Source organism: Zootoca vivipara, chromosome 4, assembly GCF_963506605.1.
Source record: "Zootoca vivipara chromosome 4, rZooViv1.1, whole genome shotgun sequence".
NCBI lineage: Eukaryota > Metazoa > Chordata > Lepidosauria > Squamata > Lacertidae > Zootoca > Zootoca vivipara.
This window is the reverse complement of record NC_083279.1, coordinates 48,930,380-48,953,068: the sequence shown is the minus strand read 5'-3', so window position 1 is coordinate 48,953,068 and position 22,689 is coordinate 48,930,380. Positions and strand designations below refer to the sequence as shown.

Sequence of the window (22,689 nt, the reverse complement as noted above, 5' to 3'; positions counted from 1 at the left end):
ATTTTGCCCATCTTCTCATGTCCCATACCCCTCCTCCACTTCCATTCACAAACTGTGTCTATGGAAGTGACTTGTACTGTTGTTGATATCACCAGGTCCCAGAAGTTTCTCAGGCATGTTGGTGGCAGGTTGTCCTTTGCTTAGAGGTTAGAGGGATCAGGATAGCATTTCCAAGCCTATCAATGACTACACAACAGTACCCTTTTGCGTTTCAGAGATGTGACCTACCTTTAGCCCAATCATGTATTTGGGAACCCCCTTCTTAGGTTTTCTCCTGTATATTTGGCTGCTGCTGCTCTTGCAACCCACGTTTGGTGAGGTTGCAATTTCAAAGACCAATGATTATTTTCCAAGTGCTGAAGGCTGACTAGTGAGAACTAGATCTCTTTATTATTGTGGGGTCAGGGAAGGAGCCTTTATAGTGTGCATGACACTCTACATCAGATAGGCTGGCTTATTGGTGTTTTTAGGCCTGTTACCGCTTAATTTTATTGGCTTGTGTCTGTAGTGAAGTGTTTTGTATTGTAATTGCATTTTGATTGTGCAAACATGCATACTTTATTCTGTTTTAATAATTTTCTTGTGTGCCACCCCTGAGAACGTTGGTAGTGGAGCAGCACAAAAATACTGTAACAAATAAATAAACAGCCCAAATTCATGTTGGGAATGGTTTAAGGCTGCCTCTGTTAGTTGGCCATCCCCAAGCTTCTGTAACTGATTGCTAATGGACACAACATGCAGGTAGGGTTGCCAGACTCAATAGAGGACAGGACCTCTGTGCCTTTAATTGCCTTGCTCTCTTTTGAGTCTGGAAACCTGAAAGAGAAACCAGCAGACTTGGAAATTAAACAAAGGGGCTGCTGGTTTCTCTTTAAGGTTTCCAGACTCAAAAGAGAGCAGGGCAATTAAAGGCACAGAAGTCCTGTCCTCTATTGAGTCTGGCAACCCTACATGCAGGATGTGGCAGGTCATTGCTTTAGTCTCTGAAAGCCAATAATGTGTTCTTATAATGCACCGCTAGGTTATCCAGCCCTTTATGCAACTCTAACCAGCCCCATAAACCCCAAATAGTCAACTTCCAATGATGGCGAAATTAGAGGGGAAAGAAACAGGCACACACTGCTCATCCTCATCACTTTAAAAATAGCAACACCATTTTTATTATAACTACATCACCCATTTCCTTTAATTTACAGTATGTTTTTCCTCCCCAAGATGATTTGGTTTGAGCAATGCTAAAAGCCTTTGAAACTGATGTCATTTTACCTGCTGATAATATGATAAGGTGTTAATCATCATAATCTTTGGAAGTCTTTTTGTGTGTGTTTCTAACGTGTGCAGCTAGCATAATACATTTAGCTTGATGCTCCAAAATTGCTATGTAATTTTCCATAATTGGAAGACTGCTTGAAAGAGTGGCAGAATTTAGAAAAGTGGGAAAGTCATAAATTTGGGCTAAAGATGTGTCTATTGTTACTTGCATTGTCTGGAAGAGAGATCCTGAAAAGGGCCCTATTGGAACAATCCACTTTGATATCAGTGGAGAGAAGGCATTTAGTCTGGCCTCCAGCGGAGTCCAGTCCTTTTCTGTTGTCCTAGATACAAGTAAGAAGGCAGCCTTTCATATTGTTTGTTTATTTGCCACCTTCACATTTCCCCCTTCCTTCAGTCTGCTCACAGCAGCATGCAAGACACTTCTTAAATGCTATTCAGACATCTTCCCTCCCACAATTACAACTGTGTGCACAGGGGAGTGGGACCCTGCCCCCTCTGTCACATCCACATCTCCACCTTCCAGCTGTTGGAGATGTTAGCACTGAAGCAAAGAGCCTGCTCTACTCTTGTGGGTTCCTCATGTTGTTAAGAACCCTGCATGGTCAGGGTTCTAAATTACTGGAACCCACATGCATAAAAGGTGTGAGGGTGTGATAGAAGTGTAGGGACAGCAATTTCAGCCCTTCCCAAAAAAACAATAGTAGTAGCATGAGTGAGACTGCCTGAGTGAGGCTACACAGAACTGTAGCCAATCATGAACCCCTTGCACATCGAGTGTATCTATATCTGCGAGAAGCCAAGTTACAGGGAACCAGGCAGAGGGCCTTCTCGGTAGTGGCACCCGCCCTGTGGAACGCCCTCCCACCAGATGTCACAAAGAAAACCGACTACCAGACTTTTAGAGGACATCTGAAGGCAGCCCTCTTTAGGGAAGCTTTTAATCTTTAAGAACTAGTTACAGGTAGGTAGCCGTGTTGGTCTGACGCAGTCAAAATAAAAATAAAAAATCCTTCCAGTAGCACCTTAGAGACCAACTAAGTTTGTCATAGGTATGAGCTTTCGTGTGCATGCACACTTCTTCAGATACACCTGAAGAAGTGTGCATGCACATGAAAGCTCATACCTATGACAAACTTAGTTGGTCTCTAAGGTGCTACTGGAAGGATTTTTTATTATTATTTTAATCTTTAAGAAATTAGTGTATTTTAATATTTCTGTTGGAAGCCGCCCAGAGTGGCTGGGGAAACCCAGCCAGATGGGTGGGGTATAAATAATAAAATTATTATTATTATTATTATTATTATTATTATTATTATTATTATTATTATTATTATCCTTTGGTAGAGGATGTTGGAACCAGAATAGCTCACATTCCCTAAAGTTAATATTTGAATTAGACCTACATAAGCAGGAGATCTTATATGTCTATGGTATGGTGGTGGAATTCATCCTTCGATTGCTTGTGTCTGTAACAAAAGTTCTTATGAATTTGAAATTTTGGGAAACTGACAATTTGAACCCATAATGTTGCATTTTTCAATAATCTCAATTTTAACTTAGAAACTCCTCAAGTATCCTCAAGGGATACTTTAAAAAACCTAATTCAGAGGTAGCCCTGTGATTGCCTTCAGATGTTGTTGGACTCCAATTCCTGTTAGCTCCACCTAGCATGGCCAGTGGTTGGGGGTGATGGGAGTTGTTGTCCAGAACATTTGGAGAGCACCAGGATGGGGAAGGCAACCTTATATAAGAATGCTGTTCTGCACTTGACAGTAAAACCTGATGGGGTGTGGTAATGGATGGATTTTGATTCATCTGTTGTAGATAAAATAGCAGAAATTTATGTGTGATATTGCAGATGTCAAAGAAATATATCCATTCATCCATTGCTCTGTGGAATTACTGGAACAACATTGCCTAGTTGAGAGAACGTTACATTACTGCTTTTGTTCCATGGAATGTTTCCATCAAGTATTAACATTTCGCTGCAAGAGCAGAATTAATGCAATGATACTTCAGTACTGACAAACTCCTTTTCTAGTGTTTTTGTTATCCTAAGCAATCCTGTCTCACAATCATGAGATGATTTACAGTTGGCCAGTTTGCCAAAAGCAGAACTTCACTTTAAGTGGTTCTATGCAGACAAAGAGAAGAAGCTTTGTTCCTTAAAGTATGACAGGATCTGATTTCTCCACCCCACCCCTTTTGGAAAATATAGTTAAAGGTTACATTTTTAAATGTTGAACAGGGTAGTAGTCAACCTGTGATTGGCTCCACCTCCTTGCTGAATGTTTGCTGGCACCCAGATTTGCCTTTTTGCATAATGTGTGAAATGTCAGATGCTAGTGAAGTTGCATGGGCTGGAGACAGAAACTGAGTTGAAATAGGTGTTTTCAATATAGCAACCAGACACAGTTAAGTTTGATACCAAGTAGATTGCAGAGTGCTGAGGCTCTCTACCCTATCACACTCCAAGGGAACTACCTTATGCTACAGTGATGGGAAACCTGTGGTCTTCTAGATGTTGTTGGACTCCAGCTCCCATCACTCCTTGTCATTATGGCTAACGGCCAGGAATCATGGGGAGTTGTAGAACAGCAGCTACATCTGGAGGGCCATAGGTTCTCCATCCCTATTACACCAGATCAGACTGTTTATGACAGGTGGCAATGGCTCTCTAGCACAGGTCTTTCAGGTTACCTGATCCTGTAAAATAAAAAACCTGGAGATGCTCTACCACTGAGCTGTGTCCCAACTGGGTATCCTGAAGAGGCAAGCAAATCCTCCAGCCTAATCTGGGCCTTTGGTTCTGCTGTGTTCACCCCAAAGCCTGCCTAGAGGATGCATAACATAAAATTCTAAGCTGAAATCATGACAGAGCTTGCTTACACCTCTAATGCGATTCAGCTGTGTGATCTTCATGCCACAGAGGTATTTCAGCTTGAATTAAGTCACCCCTTTTCTAACTAATTTTCATTATAGATCAGGTTTTCCTTGTCCTCCCACCTTGGATTTCCTCTCTTTTCAGTGGGACTCTTCCTGTTCCACATCTGTTTCACTCTGGCAAAATGTCACTGTTTCCCCTTTGAAAAATATTGGCCTACCAGTGCCCTGTGATGTCTCAGCCTCCCAAAGGTATTATATATCTTCCCCTTGCCCCAGTTTCTTTCTTTGCAAACCTGCTGACAGGGCCCAGGTTTCCTACTTTTCCTTCTCCCATCAAACCAAATTTCCCAGCTGCTGCCTGTGAATGAATTCAAATTCACCAGAGGACAGCTCAGACTAATAAAGGGATTTTCAAGAGTACTAATGGCATTCTGATGCCCAGGGGCATTTCTACATGGGGAAGCAAATCACATCAACTAGAGCGGTGAGTTTAATACAGACTGATGAATGCAAATGAATACACTTTGTGAATGCTCTCTTTAACATGTATTAGCGGGACTTTTCAGAGTTAAGCCACTTTGTGCCTCATGCATTTAAATTCTGCTAAGCAAACTCTTGTTGGATGGCAGGGGGAGGGGAGGGTGAAAATGTGCTAGCAAAACCCCAGTCAGATACATGCACACTATGTTATCTAATGTTGGGATTCCCAAACTGTGGACCACAAAGGACGGACATGTGCAACATTAAGCCACCATGTTGAAATGCATCTCTGTTTCTCATAGTGAGGTGATCCCGTAGACAGTTGCTCCCCTCCTCTTTATGGGCCGTGGGTCAGCTGGTCTAATGGCTTATGTACCCCTCTCACCATATGGGTTATTAACCTATTTGGACTATATCCAACAAATCTGAGGACCCACTGATTTTCCAGTAGACATTGGATAATTTTCTGCTATTCATGCTATTGGGAAAAGGGGCGGGGAGAAATCACAAGCAATGCCATCCCCCCTGCTTGTTGCTTTCTTAAAAACCAAATTTCTATACCCACATCCTGTAAATGTTTTACACTGAAGATCAGCATATAATACAACAAATAATAAATATGATTCTCCCTTGTCTAACCAGGATGGTGAGAATCACATGAGGTAGTTGTCTCACATTTTTCTATTTCTTGTTAACACCACTGGGCTGTAGAGAAGGTATGACACCAGTAACTGCACCAATTACCCAACCTTTCCTATCACTTCCTGTAGGAAGGGCCATGGCTTAGTGGTACAGCACATGTTTTGCATGTGAAAGGTGTCAGGTTTGATCCCCCTTCATCTCCAGGTGGGTCTGGTCTACATCCCTGCCTGAAAGCCAGGGGAACCACTGCCAGTCAAGGTAGTCAATACAGTGGTACCTCGACTTACGAACAACTCGACAACCGAATTTTTCAACTTACGAATGGGGCTAATGGCCACGCGCTTACGAATGTCTCGACATCCGAAAGGAAACCGTGGCGGTTTTAGATAGGGATTTTTCGACTTATGAATTTTTAGATAGGGTTGCTTCGACTTACAAATTTTTCTGTTTCCAATGCATTCCTATGGGAAATTGTGTTTCCAATTGCGTTTTTCGACTTTTTCGACCTATGAAGATACCTTCGGAACAGATTAAATTTGTAAGTCAAGGCACCACTGTACTAAGTTGTATGTGTCTATGGTCTGACTTGGTATAAGGCAGCAGGGGTGAACTTTGGTCTTTCAAATTCCAGCAGCACCCTACGTGAGTCCAAAATTCAGTGCCCCTCAGCTCTTGCCTTCTGTTCTGCTCAGTTCACCATGTCATAGTTGTGGCACCCTTCGGTGACCCCTACTGTGGTGTCCAGTGTGGCGAAACTAGCTGTGCTGCCCTAAATCTGCCTCTGAAGGCAGCTTTCTATATACAAATGTCAGTGGAGAGACGCATGGCCTTTGGGCTGGACTCAGTCTGACCCCTATGTTTTCCTCCCTTATGGTTTTGATTTGGGTTACTTTAAAATGAGGCTGCATTTTAAAATTTAAAATTTAAACTGTATTTTAACCCGTATTTTAATTAATTGTTTTTCTTTCTTTTATGTCTTATTGTAATTTTATTGGTGTCAGTCGCCCTGACCTCAGTTTTGACTGGGGAGGGCGGGGTAATAAATAAAAATTTATTATTATTATTATTATTATTATTATTATTGGAAACAGCCCCCAAGAATTGGATTCCAGCTCTGGTAATCAGTCCTGAGAAAGTAACAGAAGTGCAAAGGGACCAGAGATGTCCCTTCAGAAGAGAGAACTGCTCTTTACAGAGAAAATACCAGAAAGGGGTGACAGAATGTCATGGTTGTTGTACACTAGAAGCCCCCTCTCTAGGTACACAGAAGTATATTAATCTATAAACTGTATATCAAAGGGAGGAAATCCCAAATGGCCTGATGAGGGCTGGCTTCCAGGATCTGTGGAAGGTTGGGGAAAATTGAGCCATGGAACATAGTGGGTGTCTGTTGAAGTGTTTGTGTGGTGGGATTTAGAGCAGGGATGGGAATTGACCTGCAAGAGTCTCTATAAGTTTATAATATCCTGGAGTATTGGGGTCTTGAGAAGATGACTTCCATTCATTTCACAAATACAGAAAAGAAAGAAAAGTGCCTTTTTTTAAAAAAAGAAGATACAGAAACCAAAACAAATTGCAAATGAAATTCAGTGTTCAATTGTTTCAGGCTGGAATCCACACAGCACAATTCTAGTTTAGCTCTGGGATTTACAGTCAGTGCATTGCGTATTTCTTGAACTTTTGCTGTCAGCAGAAGATTCCCACCACCAACTGCTTTTACAGTGGCCCAGATTATATTTTCTGCTGTGAAAGTTCTTGCCCTGTAACTAGTCTACCTAGTGCAGAGTTTTCCAAACTGTGTGTTGCGGCACGTTAGTGTGTCGGCTGCAGTGTGTAGGTGTGTTGCACTCCCTGCGCTCCTCCTGGAGCTGGAAAGGGTTAGTTTAATCTCTGGTTTGCTAGTAAAACTGAATTGCTATGTTGCAAAATGATGCATGTCCAAAAAGTGTGTCACCAACTTGAAAAGTTTGGAAAGCTCTGATCTAGCTTTTCTAAAGCCACGTGGCATATTAAGCTTTGAAATTAAGTGGAGAAAATAAGGCAAAAGACTTTGCAGCTGTGATATGGAGAATATAGCCTAGTTAATTCAACTACTGGGCTGGGAATCTCCACCATGCACCTAACACATACAACATATGAGATAGATGCTGTTACCTGTCTGCATGGATGACTGATTTCATACATGTGCCTTTGCACCAACCTCACCTGTTACATGGCAGAGGGGAAGGGAATGTATTTGATTCACCAAACAAAGAGATCCCTTCCTCTATTAAGTATCTGAATCAACTTTATATTTCTAGGAACCACAGGTTTCCTTGGTAGCCTTTCAGAGCAGCCTCAGTAAGAAGAGTAATAATAGTCATGGAATTGTAGAATTGGAAGATATCGCAAGGGTCATCTGGTCCAACCCCCGGCAATGCAGGAATCTTAACATGTGGTAATGATTGACAGTCTGCTTAAAAGAGGGCTTTCCACAATTACTGATATTCCCCTGGTATCTGCAGCCACTGACATGGTTTTTCTGGCAACGTCTAGAACATTCTCTTTGTGTGCAGGGTAATAGCTAGGCCCAGCCAGCACTAACTGAGTGTGCTCTAGAATCTGCTTCAGAACCACCAGAAAAGTGCAGGGGGGTTGCAGCACACACTTAGGGGGTCACTGGCAGGCATACAGTTGTCAATTTTTTTTTGTTCTCTGAGGGAAGGAAATCTGAAATCAACTGGATTAGATAAACACGTTTGGCTCTAAGAAATGGGTTCACCATCAGGCTGTCAGCTGAGAAAGCTTGGCCGATCGGTTTTAGTGACAAATTTGGCAAGCTCATAAATCCAGGCTGACTTTGAAATGTCTGTCGGAACTTAAACCCACATGAGGGGGAAATGTTGCAGAAAAGGTTATTAGGCATGAAGCCTATAAAATGCACAAAACAAGAAATTCTGGAAACCAGATTGCTTAAGGTAACTCTCATTTTAATGTTTGCCCATCATTATGATGGATGGTGTATCTGTGTATTTTTGTGGGGAAAGGATTTGTATACTGCCAGGACACCTAGGGTTGTAGTGTGTCTATGTGTGCTTTGCGCCAGAGCATAGCTATTTCGTACACAGTACAATGCCCCTCCACGCACACAGATGGAAAATCACGTCTGCCACTCAGTGAACACTTATTTGGGAACTGTGGCTGAATCCAGTGTCTGGGGATTGTATCTGGATAATACATATGCATCAGGTTCATACATTATGTTTACAGGAATATGCAAAGAATTTTATAAATACACTTTAAAATGTAATATGTAAAGGAGCCCTTAGGACTTATCCATTAGAGGAAATTTGCCTAATTTCCCCCTCTGTACCATTTTATTTCTCTTCCTATTTTTTGAAACTGACATGTTAATTTATTGAGTAGCTATTGTTCAACCAAGAGGGAAATCCTCACTCCCTGAACTCCATTAGATTTCCATATCAAGTTGACACCAGGCTTACTGCATTTTAATTGCAATTGTCAAAACTTTTGTTAAAACCATCCCTTCACATTCCTGATAACTCGGTTTTTAAAAAAGAGCTTGAAGGATGTACCAAGTCGAAATCTGCAAAGGAGTAGGGGAATCTATGGGTGGAATTGTCTAGTTCCACTTTGCAGAGCTTTGGCAGAGAGTGGAGTGAAGTCAATTTGCCAAAACTCCACAAGTGAACGTAGAAGCCAGAGGGGCCTCCATGACTCACTGCATTGAAGATCTTTGATGGAGAAAGGGATTGGCAAAACACTCTGGACTGGGATTCAAGGGGGTCTAGTGCGGGACAGGGGCCATAGTAGATCCTTGTCTCCTACGGAGGGATGAAAGACCAACCCCCCTGCTTTTCCCTGCACCAGAGGCCTGTTCACACCCCACATGCCTGCCTGCACCCCACCAGTTACACCCACTTGCAACAATCCTTCCCCCAGGGCCTCCTCCAGCCACCACATTCTCTTCAGGCCTGACCTAGCCCAGCTCCTTCTTGTTTTTGTGTGGCATGGTTGACTAGCCAGGTGGCTAGGGGTCCACCAGGCTGGAGAGTTGCAGCCTCCCATGGCAGGGATGGTGGCTTTGGTGATATCCCCATTGTCTTGCTCCCCCTTGAGCTGGCCTAGCTCCCCCCTCCCTGGACCCAGCTCAAGACTCTTCCCTCTTCCCCACACCCTGCGTTCTCTGACTCCCAGGAGTGGTAGCAAAGAAGGTGGTGGAGAAACGGGAGGGGTAAGAAAAGCAGGCAGCCTCAGTCAGCAACTCTCCCTTCCCCCTGCTTCCCCCAACGTGAAAACATTTCCAGTTAACATACCTCAACAAAAATGGGAATTCAGGACTCTGCATGACAATGTGAGAAGCTGTGATGGTTTAAAGGCTTTTGTGACGGTCCTGGCATTTTGGGGGCAGTTGGATACTATGCAACTGAGTCAACAGAGTTGCCTTGCTACTTTATGATTCCTGATAAGAGAGGGTCACTGATGTCAAGCATTGTCCTTACTCTGAATAGGCTTAATTTCCTCCTGCTGAACTCAGCAAATACCTAAATCTGATTGGCTACATAGGATTATTCCACTTTCATCTCCAATACATGGTCCTGATTAGGTGGGGAGGAATTGAGCAAAGCAACGACAACAAAAAAGGGAAAAGAGTAAGGGAGAGGCAATTAAGCAGCAGCAAAAGGTGAACACATGGTGGTCGATAGTAGCAATCACTGTGAAGAACACAGAATGGAGGATTTGGGGTTGCCCACCCTCCAAATCACTGTTTTCAAGCCAAAGGAAAACTGAATCTGGAGAATGTTTCGTTCAGCCTGAACATATTGTAAATTTCATGTGAAGAAAATGCCGCATGGAGCCTTTGGTATGGTGCCTGACCTTGCTCATGAATCTCAGCTGCTTAAAAAGGCTTGGAAAATTACATTATCCTATACCATCAGTGCTCACTCAATAAATACGGATAAAAAGGCAAGGCAAGAGAAATCCCACAGAGCTCAAGTATTGACTTCTAGCTTTGGCCCAGCAGTGTAACAACTCTCTCTAACTAATGAGAAAGCAGCTCAGAAGGACACGGCACCCTTTTTGATTCATGTGCTGGTCTTGCCAAGAGCTTATTAATTGTCATTGCCCCCCCCCCTTGTGCTTCACAACAAATATTTTTGTGTGCACTTGCTGCCACGTGGGGAAAAGTAATTCCCCTTTATTGGAATCCTTATTTTGATTATCATGGCAACCCCCGAGTGGAAATGTAAGAAATATAGAAGAGAATAAAAGAGAAGCATGTCAATGTTGTGTAGCCAATCCACTGCTTTCAGAACAATGGTTCCACATATTCTGTTTCACAATAACAATTGTTTATCATCACAACGTGAGCAAAGCTTCAAATGTAACTTTTTAGTCAATAATGGTGGTACCAAGAAGAGTCTCAAGTATTTCCAAATTTAGCACAATGCCCTACTCATAAAACTGGTGTATGTGGAAGGGGAAAGGATCTCAGTAACAGTAATAACATGCCTTGGAGGGCAGATCTTAATAATTTTCCAATAAATCAGGATACAGGCTAGTTGGGGAAAACAACTGGGTATTGTTTTATACCCTGGAGTAGTGTCTACCCATGTGTCTACCCTAGAGTAGACATTATGGTAAAGTGATGCCTCCCTCACAAAAATAGAATAGGGAAGCAGAAGTCTTTGCCTGCCACTAGATGGCAAACCCCAACATGCCATTAAAAAACCCCCATTTTTTAAAATAAATACATCCTGCCTATCTTTTCTTTTTAAGAAAGAAACAATAATTTGTCCCATTCATTTGAAAGCTGTAACCATGGCATTAAAAGCACTGATGTAAGATAGGTTCCTATTTTATCATTATCATAATTATAGCAAATATGAGGCACAACTTGTATTTGGGATTTTTTTTAAAAAAACTGTAGGCTTTGCCTTGCAAAGAAAATGTACCTCCTAAGAACCCTCTTAAGCATGCTCAGTTTCCTTTTGCAATTTTTAACAGACCATGTTCTCATTTTGGAAAAGTTGCAAGCCAGGGGGAGAGTGCTTGCTGACATGAAAGCAATGTCTTCTCACCCCAGGCGAGAGGCTATTTGCAAGTCTGCTGCAGAGGCGGGTGTATCAAGAAACAAGGGCAGAAATTAGCCCAGCAAGCTAAGGCTTGAGCCATCACACCTCTATTGCACATGGTCAGAGCACACATTTCAGTCTTCACACAGTGATGGCACACTCAAAAGCAATCCTGGGGGAACATTTTTTTCTGTCAGGCGCTGCATTCCCACCATGCAGCCTGTGATGCATTGGGGACATAGACAGACCAAAAAAGAAGAAGAAGAAGGTGTGCCACCCCTTCTCTCTCCCTCTCTATTTCTCCCTTTCCATTGCCCCCCTTTGCTCTCCTTGCCACCTACATGAAGTGAGGTCAAGGGCCACATGCGCCCATTTGCCCACAGGTTGCCCAGGGTTTCCATACGATGACTCATTCCAGCCACAGCCGCAATGTGTAGAAGGCACCATGCCTGGCAAAGAGAGTGCACAGCCCCAGGAGGAGGCTGCGGGTGGTATGTAAACTGTTTGTGGCCCCATTTCCACTATACATTTAATGCCATATCATAGCACTTTACACAGCCATGGCTTAGGCCCAGGGAATCCTGGGAACTGATGTTTGTTGATGCTGCTTTTAGGAGGCCCCTATTCCCCTCAGAGCTACAATTATCAGAGTGCTCTGGAACTGTAGTTCTGTGAGGGGAATAGGAGCCTCCTAACAACTCTCAGTGCCCTTAGCAAACTCCAGTTCCCATGATTCTCTGGGGGAAAGCCTTTGCTCTTTATAAAGTGAGATGATTTGGCTTTGAATGCATAGCACAGATGGGGCCTGTGCCTGGTGCCAGAATGACCCAATGACCAGCTCTGAACATTGTGGCTGCTGCAGTGAAAGTTAATTGTCACATGGAGGCTGCTTCCCACATGGTCCTTGTTAATATGTTCTCTAGCTTTTACAGCATTGCTCCTTAAATAGCATAGTTTATAGGGGATGTTCTGTTTCTCTTAGTGGGCTTTGGATTTGATCCATAATAAGAAGCACCTTTTAAAATGTTGGCCAATGTTGATTTATGGCTATCTAAAAAGCTTTTTTAGATTAAATAGAATGTTTTCGCCACACAGCTCTGTGTACATTAATCTCCACGGAATGCATATAAAGTGTGCTCCTATTTAAAACACCCTTTCCCCCTTTCTTTCAACAACATAGGCAGGGCAAGACTATTCATACCACACTTTGTAAATTTGATGCCAATGTTAATTTAATTTCTCCCTATATTTGGCTTTACAAAAATCTAGAGAATGAGGTGAAAGTAATGTAGGGCTTGGGTAGTCAACACAACCAAAACAGGCCAAGAAAAGTTAAGGACCTGTTTAAATATAGCCGAAAGTGGAGAGGGAGGAAATTATATCTGAAAGTATAATCGGGGGATGTCAGGTACCCAAGTTGGCAGCTGACAACAAATTATTCAAGATGTTGATACTAAGGAGGGGTGTTTGCCATAAGCTGGGAATCACAGGTGGGCAGAGTGTTGTTGCTGGACTAGATGGGCCATTGGCCTGATCCTGCAGGCTCATCTAACATTCTTACCATTGCTCAACTAGGCAACTGATTTTTGGGGAGAAGCAATGGCTTTATATCAGTCTAGATGGCACAGCCACAGTTGGAATAATGTGCTCAGTTCTTTTTTACTGTTCTTTATTAATTTCTATACTGCCCTTCTACTTCTTCACTGCTTACTGCAGAAGTTGAAAACTACATAAGACAAATGGACAATGTAGTACTGAAAATAGACTTGTCCCACAACCAATAAGAAAAACTAGACCAGACTAAAATAACAGATGAAAACAGTAGCAACATCTTATTAAGAATTATTGGTACAGTTCTGGAAAAGCCCACCAGAATAAAAAATGTATTCCCAGCCCATCCAAAAGTGTCTGGAAAGGGGTGAAAGTGAACCTCTTTTTGGAAACCACATCAAATCCTGGGTTTTGCAGGTACCCACCCTCCATGACACTGATGGCAGGGAAGGAAACCTCTGAGTTGGACTGGGGTTCTTGTGGTGGTGGTAGTGGAGAGGAGGCAATTCTTGTGCTATTCTGTCTCGGGCCATTTGTAATTTTAAAGAGCCAAGGCAGCATGTTGGCGTCAAATATAATTAGAAGCTGGTGAAAGACTAGAATTTGTGAAGTTCTGCCTGTCCCACCTAAAGGGAAAAACGATGTGGCAGAACATGATTGGGAAAGGGCAACCAAAATGACTGAGGGTTTCTAGTACCTTCCATAAAAGGAAAGGCATTTAGAGCTTTTTAGTTTAGAAAAAGATGACTAACAAGGAACATGAAAGAGGTTTATGAAATTATGTATGGTGTGGATAAAATAAACAGAGAGTGCATGGCCATGGCATATTTCACACTGCTGGATGGGGAACAGGACTAGGCTCCTGGCCTGGGCACACCACCCTATTGCTCTTGCCCAGCATTGTTGGGGATGTGCTAAGCAGGTGGCCACAGGGAGGAGGAGAAGCACCTGGTTTTAGGCCAGGGTGCTTGCCTGCAATCTTCAAGTGAGAGGGCAGATCTTGGAAGGGGTGGACTGGAGGCAGAAGCTCCTAAGGCCTTCAGTTCTTCTTGATTGGCGCAAATTGCTCACTAGGAGCTGTCCATAGTGCTACAAGCACAAGTTTCCCTTGCTGTCTTAGTAGCCTTGCTTCCATGTCTTGTACAAAATACACTACAGCAGGGATTGTCAGACTTGAGGCCTCCAGGGTCTAACCCTGCCCCACAACCCTTAGATCCATCAAGTGAAGTCTGCTGCAAAATAAATATGCTTAGAACAAAAGAATTCTGAGTCTAGGGATTTGTTTTGAGCACTAGAACTAAGCAGAGGTCACAGCCTTTCCATGCAAAACCCCACTCCTGATTACCCCCCCCTCAACTTTCTTACTTTGGCAGTATGAATTAGGGGTGGAGGATGGTGTTACCATTGTTTAACAAATGGGACTCATAAGTCCTTGCTTATCTCCTTCCAAACACCCAGAGATCCTATTCTATCTTACACTCATCGGTGAGTTACAGACAGATCCTAACACTCTCCTCCATAATATTTATACCATTGGTAGAGCAATGGAACTGATTGGCAATAGATTCAGAATGGACAGAAACACTGTTTCATGCAGCACATAATGTAATTACAGAATTTGCTGCCACAAGCTGTGCGGATGGGTAGTTAGGTGGGTTTAAAAGAATACTGGATACCAGCAATTAGTCATTGCAGTTAAATAGAACCTCTAACTTCAAATGCACTTCTGGAAACAGGATTCAACACTATCCAGTAGGGTTCTTCTTCTTTTTCATGGATACGTTTTCCTAGGAGTCCATAGAATAACAATTTCCAAGGGAAATAAAGACATATTTGTTCAGCATTGTTAATCTACTGATTGCCTCTCCTTCTCGATGGAACAAAAAGGCAATATTTATAGATTCATGTAAAAGGAGCACATATCTTTCTAATTAGGCTGAAGTACTTTCACTTAGATTATGAGCCAATCATACCTGACTAGTTCCAGTATCCTTTCACACTCTGAATACATGAACCCCCACCCTTTCTTTGCCCCTTTTTGTGTAGTGTCCTTAGCTTCCATCTTTTCCTGCTCTTCAGCTTTGACGGATTTTTTTTAAACGCCTTTTTCGTAAGTCAGTCATGGGTCACATTGGCAATACGCTACCTTGGCATCACACATCCAACCAGATTTGATTATTTCACAGTGCCATCAAATCACTCAGATTGGACTACATGATGGCAGCACAAAGCCACATCAAAGTTAGGTCAATGCATTGGAAGAGGAAACATTTTTACCCCGCTTCTTAGCTCCCTGACAGATTGGTAAAATGGGCTTGCATTTTGCTAGCTGTAACTTTTTGTGCATGAATTGTGCTCCTTATATTTCCTTGAAGTTTTATCATTGGGTTGCTTCAGTTCACTTCAGCATACCATTTGCCTGTTCTGCTGGCACAAATGCTAACTGTATTGGAAAAGTGCCCGTCTTCTACCAACTATACTTCAGAGAAATTGTTTCTCAGCTATTGATTATTCTAGGCTGGTGCTGTGACATAGTGACTTTGTGCTGTCTCTGCCTACCATTTTGTGGAAATACGGCTAACTGAACTGAGCCCATAAGGGATCGTCCATTACCTTGACAAAACAAAACATCAATATAATATTGTGTATTGTTTTGTTTGTTTGTTTGCTCCCATGTAAATGCTTTGTATAGTCCAGTCTTATACTTCTACACTATGACCATTCATTTGAAAAGATCTTTAGCAGGGTCAGATCTTGATGGACTGCCTCCTTATGATATCAAGCCAGGGTTCAACATTTAAGGCCCTGTATAATGAAAAACCAAAGAAATGGCATATCTGCCATTCTCTGCTGGTAATTGTCTAGATTATATAATTACATGTTTAATTACCCATGTTTAAAGATCTCATTGAGGGTTAAATTATATCACTTGTGGCTGGTGCCATCCACAGGGGATTACAGTCAAATAAGATATGAAGATACAAAGTGTTTCATTAGGAGCTAATTGAATTACCTGGGTACACAATAATCCTCTCAAACTGTCATCATCATCTGTTGAAGATGGAGTCAGAGCATCATGCAACTCTCCTCTGTTCTGCAAATTGTGTACAAACGGGACTTTCAGTTTACACTTTCCTTTAGGCAAATACTGTGCTCCAGTCCTCTAAGTTTCTTGAGTGATGTGTTAGCTTTCAATTCATTGAACGTAGGGCATCTGTCTTAATGAAATGCCCGTCTGTTTTCCTTATGTAATATGTCCTTGTGTAGATCCTAGGATCTTTTCAGTTCAACCCATGCAGTTGTATTTCAGTGGAGGGACATTGGAATCGGACTGTTATTGTTTTTCTTTCTCTTGCACGCATGCTGACTCTGTGTATAATGACATACAGCAATGGTAAGATGCAGGCCTATTATCCTGGACATGTTAAAATTTTTAATGTCATTGCAGAGTAGCAATAAATTCCTGGTTGAGCAGCTCTGAATTAGCATTTAAAAAGCTAAACATTTTTCACTATGTCAATTGTTTTTGGGACGGGGATCATTATGCCTCTATTGGGTTGTAGTCTGTTTTAAAATGTAATATTATACATTGATTTCATGACTACTTTTATTTCTCATTTTTATGCTTATATTATTCACTGGTGTGTGTGTGTGTGTGTGTGTGTGTGTGTGTGTGTGTGTATGTATATATATATATATATATATATATATATATATATATATATATAATCCCTGCTCTCTCATTATTACAACTGAGAAGAAAAGATTAGCCAGATACTTCAAAGGGTTGAACTGAAATAACATCCTAAATCTCAGAACAGAGCAACCATCCTACTGCACATTTATCAAAATTTAATTCTGCGCAAGAGATAAGAATACAGCACTGCCCAAGTAAGGCCAAGCAAAAGGGGATTTAGATTGACTAACACCAGTCATCTCCTTGATCAAAGTGTAATTTGCAGCTTAACAGAAGGAAGTTCTATTCTTTCCCTTTTTTGGTAGTTATATCGAATCATTCTACTTGATGTTAATGGATAATATGAATATGCTCTGGTCACCAACTCCTTTCACCTAGGGAAATTGCTTGGTCACAATAAAACCTTTGAGCAAAGTCCACCTGGTACATTTACTGAGTCTTCTTGCCCAAGTCCTATTGAGTAGATCAAGTTTCTAGGGACATTGTCACATTGGACCTTAGCTGTCTTTGCAGCCCTCTTGGTAACATGGATGCTACATCACTAAATGTGCAATCCTGCACATGCCTACTCAGAAGTAAGTCATCTGTGTTTGGTGGGACTTACTCATGCATAAGTGTATGTAGGATTGCAGCCATAGGTTACAAAACTTTTGAGAGCATGGAGCCCACAGAAATAAATGAATGCTGAATCCAATTCCATCATTTCCTTGACTGAAGCATTTCCTTGAAGATTTCTATGTGGTGCCTAAATGTCCTGGTGATTAAAATCACGAGAGAAGTAAGCCGTTCTCTTTAGCAATGTAAGGAATACATTCCTTTTCCTATAATGTTTCCAAAGAGCTCGTGCAAATACTATACATCTTTCCCTCTACTGGGAGATGTGACTATCTATGAGGTTGAAAAGGTCTCTTAAAAAGAATTACAAGCACAGGCTACAATGTCCTGTTGATTTCAATGGGAGAGCTGCTCAGTCAAATTAAAAGCTTAAAGTCCACCAGTCTTGAGCACTTCTTGCATATGTCCTAGTCAACAGATCAAGTTCTCAAGTTTCTCTCACTGAAATCAATGGGACACAAGACAAGTGCTTGACTGGCTAGATCATATCCCAAATTCACCTGTAGAGGCTTGTTTATAGATGGAGGAGGAGGATTCTATGTGCAGCAGCCTATGAAAATTGGCACTGGAACTTTGGTGAAGAACATGAGGAAGACAAAGATAGCATGGCTGAAGCACAGGTCTAAGGTATCAGTCACAATGTTTGATGAATCTCATGCATTTTACATCTGTCTAGCCAAATGAGCTCCACCTTGTGTACATGGTCAGCGCCATGTCGGACAATGATATGGGACAAAAGACGGCAAATAATCTTTATTGCTCAAAGGACTCTATTGCCTTATGCAAGTTTTTGAACCAATCCTGACCAGATGATTCTATCCTTCAGTTATAGTAAGTTGAAATTTGAGTAGGACAAATGATCTAGTAGTGTAATTTCATCCCTCCAATGTTTATTTCTCTAAAGCAAACCCTTGGAAAGCTTGCTTAAACACAGGCACACATAAAAGCACAGATTATTTTGTATTCATGACTCTACAGAGGAATGGTGAATGCTTTTCATTTACCAATATTGCCATCATTCATTTGAGCTCCAGCTTAAAGAGTAAATCAAGAAATTAGCTGAAGGCTTGGTCATGAGTAATTACACTCACACTGCATATCTCAGGAGTTTTCTCGCCATCCATCCATCCCCTTTTTATTGATTGTGCTGTACAGAAACACATTATAAAGCAAATATATTTGGTCTGCAGCTAGACCGAATAGCTCATTTATTTCCACAGTTATATCATTTGAAATAGGGTGCTGAGGTGATGAAATGATGCCAACTGATTTGGCTATGATCTACATTTTAGTTTGCTTCAGCAGCTCTAAATATGTTGTTATTATTGCATGAATAAATAAGAGGTTTGTTTCCTAAAGAAGATACATTTTTTATGGTACAGCCTTCTCAGACATGCAAAATGGTTTCTTTTCACTTGCATGATGAAACCTTTATTTCCTTGGACTTTAGGAGCAAACATAAAAATTTATGTCAGGATATAGTTTGGCAGAATTTGCCCTTTGAAAATATTTTTTGTGTGTCAAATTTGGGCAAGCAAAACATTTGAGAAATAATTGTGGCAGTAAAATGGCTAGATTGGTCTGGAGGCTGAGTAGGGAGAAAGTTACAGTTTTGATTACATCACAAGCTAAAATTAAGGGTTTAATGAGTAGATCAATAGGCAGTGAGGATGCTAACTGAAAATTCTCTCTCTCTCTCTCTCTCTCTCTCTCTCTCTCTCACACACACACACACACACACACAGCGGAGGCTGGTCCATTAGGATGCCTTAGTTTTCCCCCAGTCAAATTCCACCTGTCTGATTTCTCCTTACAGCCATTCCATGGGGTGGCACTGCCTGCCAGTTTAGTGTTGCCCTTGAAGAAGGCAGGAGGGAGGAGGATATGGACAAAAAAAAAGAATGTGTCTGTCATTGGCTCTGGCTCCACATATTGTTGGTCTCCCTGCTGTCCACTTTGCCATCCCCAAAAGATAGAAACCACCATTGTCAATTCAGAATTTTAGGTGTTTAGGAAAGCTAACTTAGGTTCTGCCTGCTTTCTCTGGAGTTGTTTTGTTCTCCTGTGGATGGGCTCTGCTGTAGTTGTGTAATGTATTTTAGTAGTATGCATGTGTGTGTTGGATGTTTGTTGTTTTTATGGCTGGCTTTTATTAAATATTTTACGTTATATTTTATTATGTTTTATATTATTAGAAAACTACATCAAGAAGCATCCCTTTACCCTTAATGGCAGCCTAGAAGCATTTTGAGCAAATAGACTGGCACTACTTGGCAATGTACATAAGGGGGGGGCATTCAACAAGCTGTGAAAGGTTGTATTGTCAACCCCAGAGCTGATTAAATGTGTCTCATTGAAATGTCTACTTTAGACAGGTTTGGAGGAAAAATGAGCTTTGCTGCTGTGTTCATGCTGATCAAGGGGCATTTTTTCACAACAGCAGCATCCATCCATTAAACACATGCTGCAATTTCAGTAACATGTCCAGAGTGTTGCTTTATTGCCCTAAATGTTTGCTTGTGGAATTCCTTCCGAAAGAATACCTGGGAGTGTGCTGTGTAAATCTGAATTGTGTAACTCTTCCCACTACCATCACCATACACACATGTACTTAATTATTCTCAGGGATTACAATTGTAATCCAATCCTATGCTATGCAGTTTTACATAACAGTACCGTAATAATTGAACTCATTGGGACTACTTCTAAGTAAACATGTATAGGATTATACTGCACATATTACTGATAAGCAGAGTCACATTAAGGATATTGGAACATATACTGAGAAAGTATACCAGAAATATATAGTATATACTAGTAGAAGGTTTTGGTTGATGTGGTGATAAATTTTGGTTGATGTGCTTTTTTTAAAAAAAAGAATTAAGGTGTCAAAGAAGTTGAAAATGTCACTAAGGAGGAATACCTGAATGCCTTATCAGTTAATTTTCCATTAGGTTGAATTGTGCAGGAAGATTATACAATGAAAACTGGAGATTTTCCTAAGAACACTTCTCATTTTAAAACAAAATAAATATCACTAACTAAATAAAACGTGCTCTTCTTCCACATCTGGTTCTTCTTCTACACCTCCTGTTTCTTCTGTCTGAAATGTGCGTCAAGTTGTGATGACCTTTATTTGTTTTTGTTTTTTTGTTTTGGCACAGATGGGGAAAAGAAAGTTCCAGAGGACTTTGATATAGACATGGATGCACCAGAGACTGAGAAAGCTGCAGTGGCGATACAGTCTCAGTTCAGGAAATTCCAGAAGAAAAAGGACGAGTCCAAATCTTAGTCTCTACCTCACAGTTCCCACCATCACCACTTCCTGGTCTGTCAGGAAATAAATAAATAAATAAATCTAGATGCATGTACAGAAATTCCCACTATTTAAAAGTCCATCGGCGGGTAGTGAAACAAGTATGCTTGTTGCGTGACTTCATCTGTATGTTTATCTCCAATCTCAATTCTTCTGCAACTCACCATTTCCCTTGATGTTCAAATAAAACGTTAGGATGAAGTTGCTTTAACTTGTCAGCCTTGATCTGTCTTGTTATATTAATCCAGCAAGCGCAGTGCTACAAATTAAAAACAGCCCAGATGCCTATTTTCCTCTTCACTTAAAGCTCGGAGACATAAACACAGCACCTTATGTTATCAACTTATTTTTGCTGAGGAATGAGAGCATAAACTCTCAGCTCACCTTACCTCGTTTGGTGAATCCAGATGCCAGCCATATGTGACAATGGACAATATTTTCCCTTAATGAGGTGAATGTGCAGAATGCCATAGTGAGCTGGGTGGTGTGGAAGGGAATGTAGAAGGAGGGGGCTCTGTGTAGATTTGAGGGATATGTCACTATCTAGAGAAGATGGATACACCAAAAGTATTTAATTTATTCTCAGAGAATCCAAGGATCAATGTGTCCCTAAGAAACAACACAATCTCAACACAGTTGTTCTCCAGGGGCCCCACCAATAGTTTCAGTATGCTGGTGACATACTGCAGGACAACTGGAATCCATCTGGGTTCTGCTTCACCTTTTCCCATCCCAATCTGCACTGCACACTAACCACTAGAGATTTCCTCTCAATACCCTGTTGACATTTGCAAGCCTAGATAAGCTTTCCCCCTCATATACTTGTTACATAATCTCTATATATCCAAGGCCATAACACTTCAAGGTTATCAGCACTGTGGACTTAAACCGGTTGGAGCAGTCGTAACCCTCATCCTGGAAAACATAATTTGGGGTGACACAGAGATGCTAAAGAATTCTCAGTACTTTCACAAAACTAAAATTTGCAAGATTCTTTGGGAAAGGTCTTTGCTGTTAACTGGCATAAGTTTGCTGGTATAATAGATACACCCAAACAGATGTAGGAGCTGCATTAGACCAAGTTGGACCATCTGACTCATAACTGTTTAAATGGTCAGTGGCTCTCCAAAGTTTCAGACAGGACTCTCCCAGCTCTACGTGGAGATGCCAGGGGTTGAGCCTAGGGCCTTGTGCATATAACATGTGCTCTACGGCTGTTCCATAGCCCTCCTACTGCTTTTGGAGTTCTTCACCTTAGAACATCCACCAGTTTGGCAGCAATGTGCCTGCAGCCAAATGATCACCACCTATTCCACCTAAGGACAAACCATTCTTCCCTGCTCCCCAAAAGAAGTCAATCACACCACTTCCAGTCTAAATAGTTATAGAAATGCAATGATGTTGTGATACTTAAAAATGTGACTGCTTTAACATTTTAAAATGTATGTTCCAAGGCATAAATATTTATCTAAATCAGATCGATAGCCTTCATAATTACAAATAGATGCAAGGAAAAATATTTATTTATTTGATAGTCAAGGTGGCTTGCAAAAACTGGATTGCAATGTCACAACTGTCACAATATTTAGACAAGATACTGCTACATTCAATACAATACAATAAAATTATGTCCAATATTTTACATGTACAAGAGATCAATATAGAGAAATGGGAACTTCTAGTTTGAAAATAGAGTTATGGAGATGGTTTATTTCTAGAATTATTGACTTTGACAGTTATATTGCCATAACAGCAGTCGGAAGCCATTCAGTGTGAAAAGTGGGACATATCAAGTTAATAGAAAGCTGTCCTATGATGCTTGCCATTTACTGAATTTCTCCTGCATTTAAATGCAGACTCACTTGCAGATTACTTGGAAGATATCAAAGGTGAGCCAATAAAAAAAATTATATCAGCACAACCTGATATGCTTGATATTTAGCAGTAACCTTTCCTTTTTGGGTGGGATCACGTGATGAAAGGCAGCAGAGAAGGGATGGTGTCATGCATTCCCAGCGTCTGTCAGTCACAAGATGCTGGTGTGGCTGTCTTGACACAAGCCACTGTGTTGCCTTATGTCAGGGGTCAGCAAACCTTTGCAGCAGGGGGCTGGTCCACTGTCCCTCAGACCTTGCGGGGGGGCGTGGACT

General features: G+C 41.4%; 1 protein-coding gene across 1 annotated transcript in view; it reads left to right on the top strand.

Annotated features, from left to right (window-relative positions):
* Positions 1–20,745, top strand: part of PCP4 (Purkinje cell protein 4) — a 47,935-nt gene extending 27,190 nt beyond the window's left edge. The window contains exon 3 of the mRNA XM_035115802.2: positions 20,388–20,745. Coding sequence (XP_034971693.1) covers positions 20,388–20,515 — 128 coding nt within the window. The 3' untranslated portion in view covers positions 20,516–20,745. The remainder of the gene's footprint in view (positions 1–20,387) is intronic.
* Positions 20,746–22,689: the final 1,944 nt, after the last annotated feature.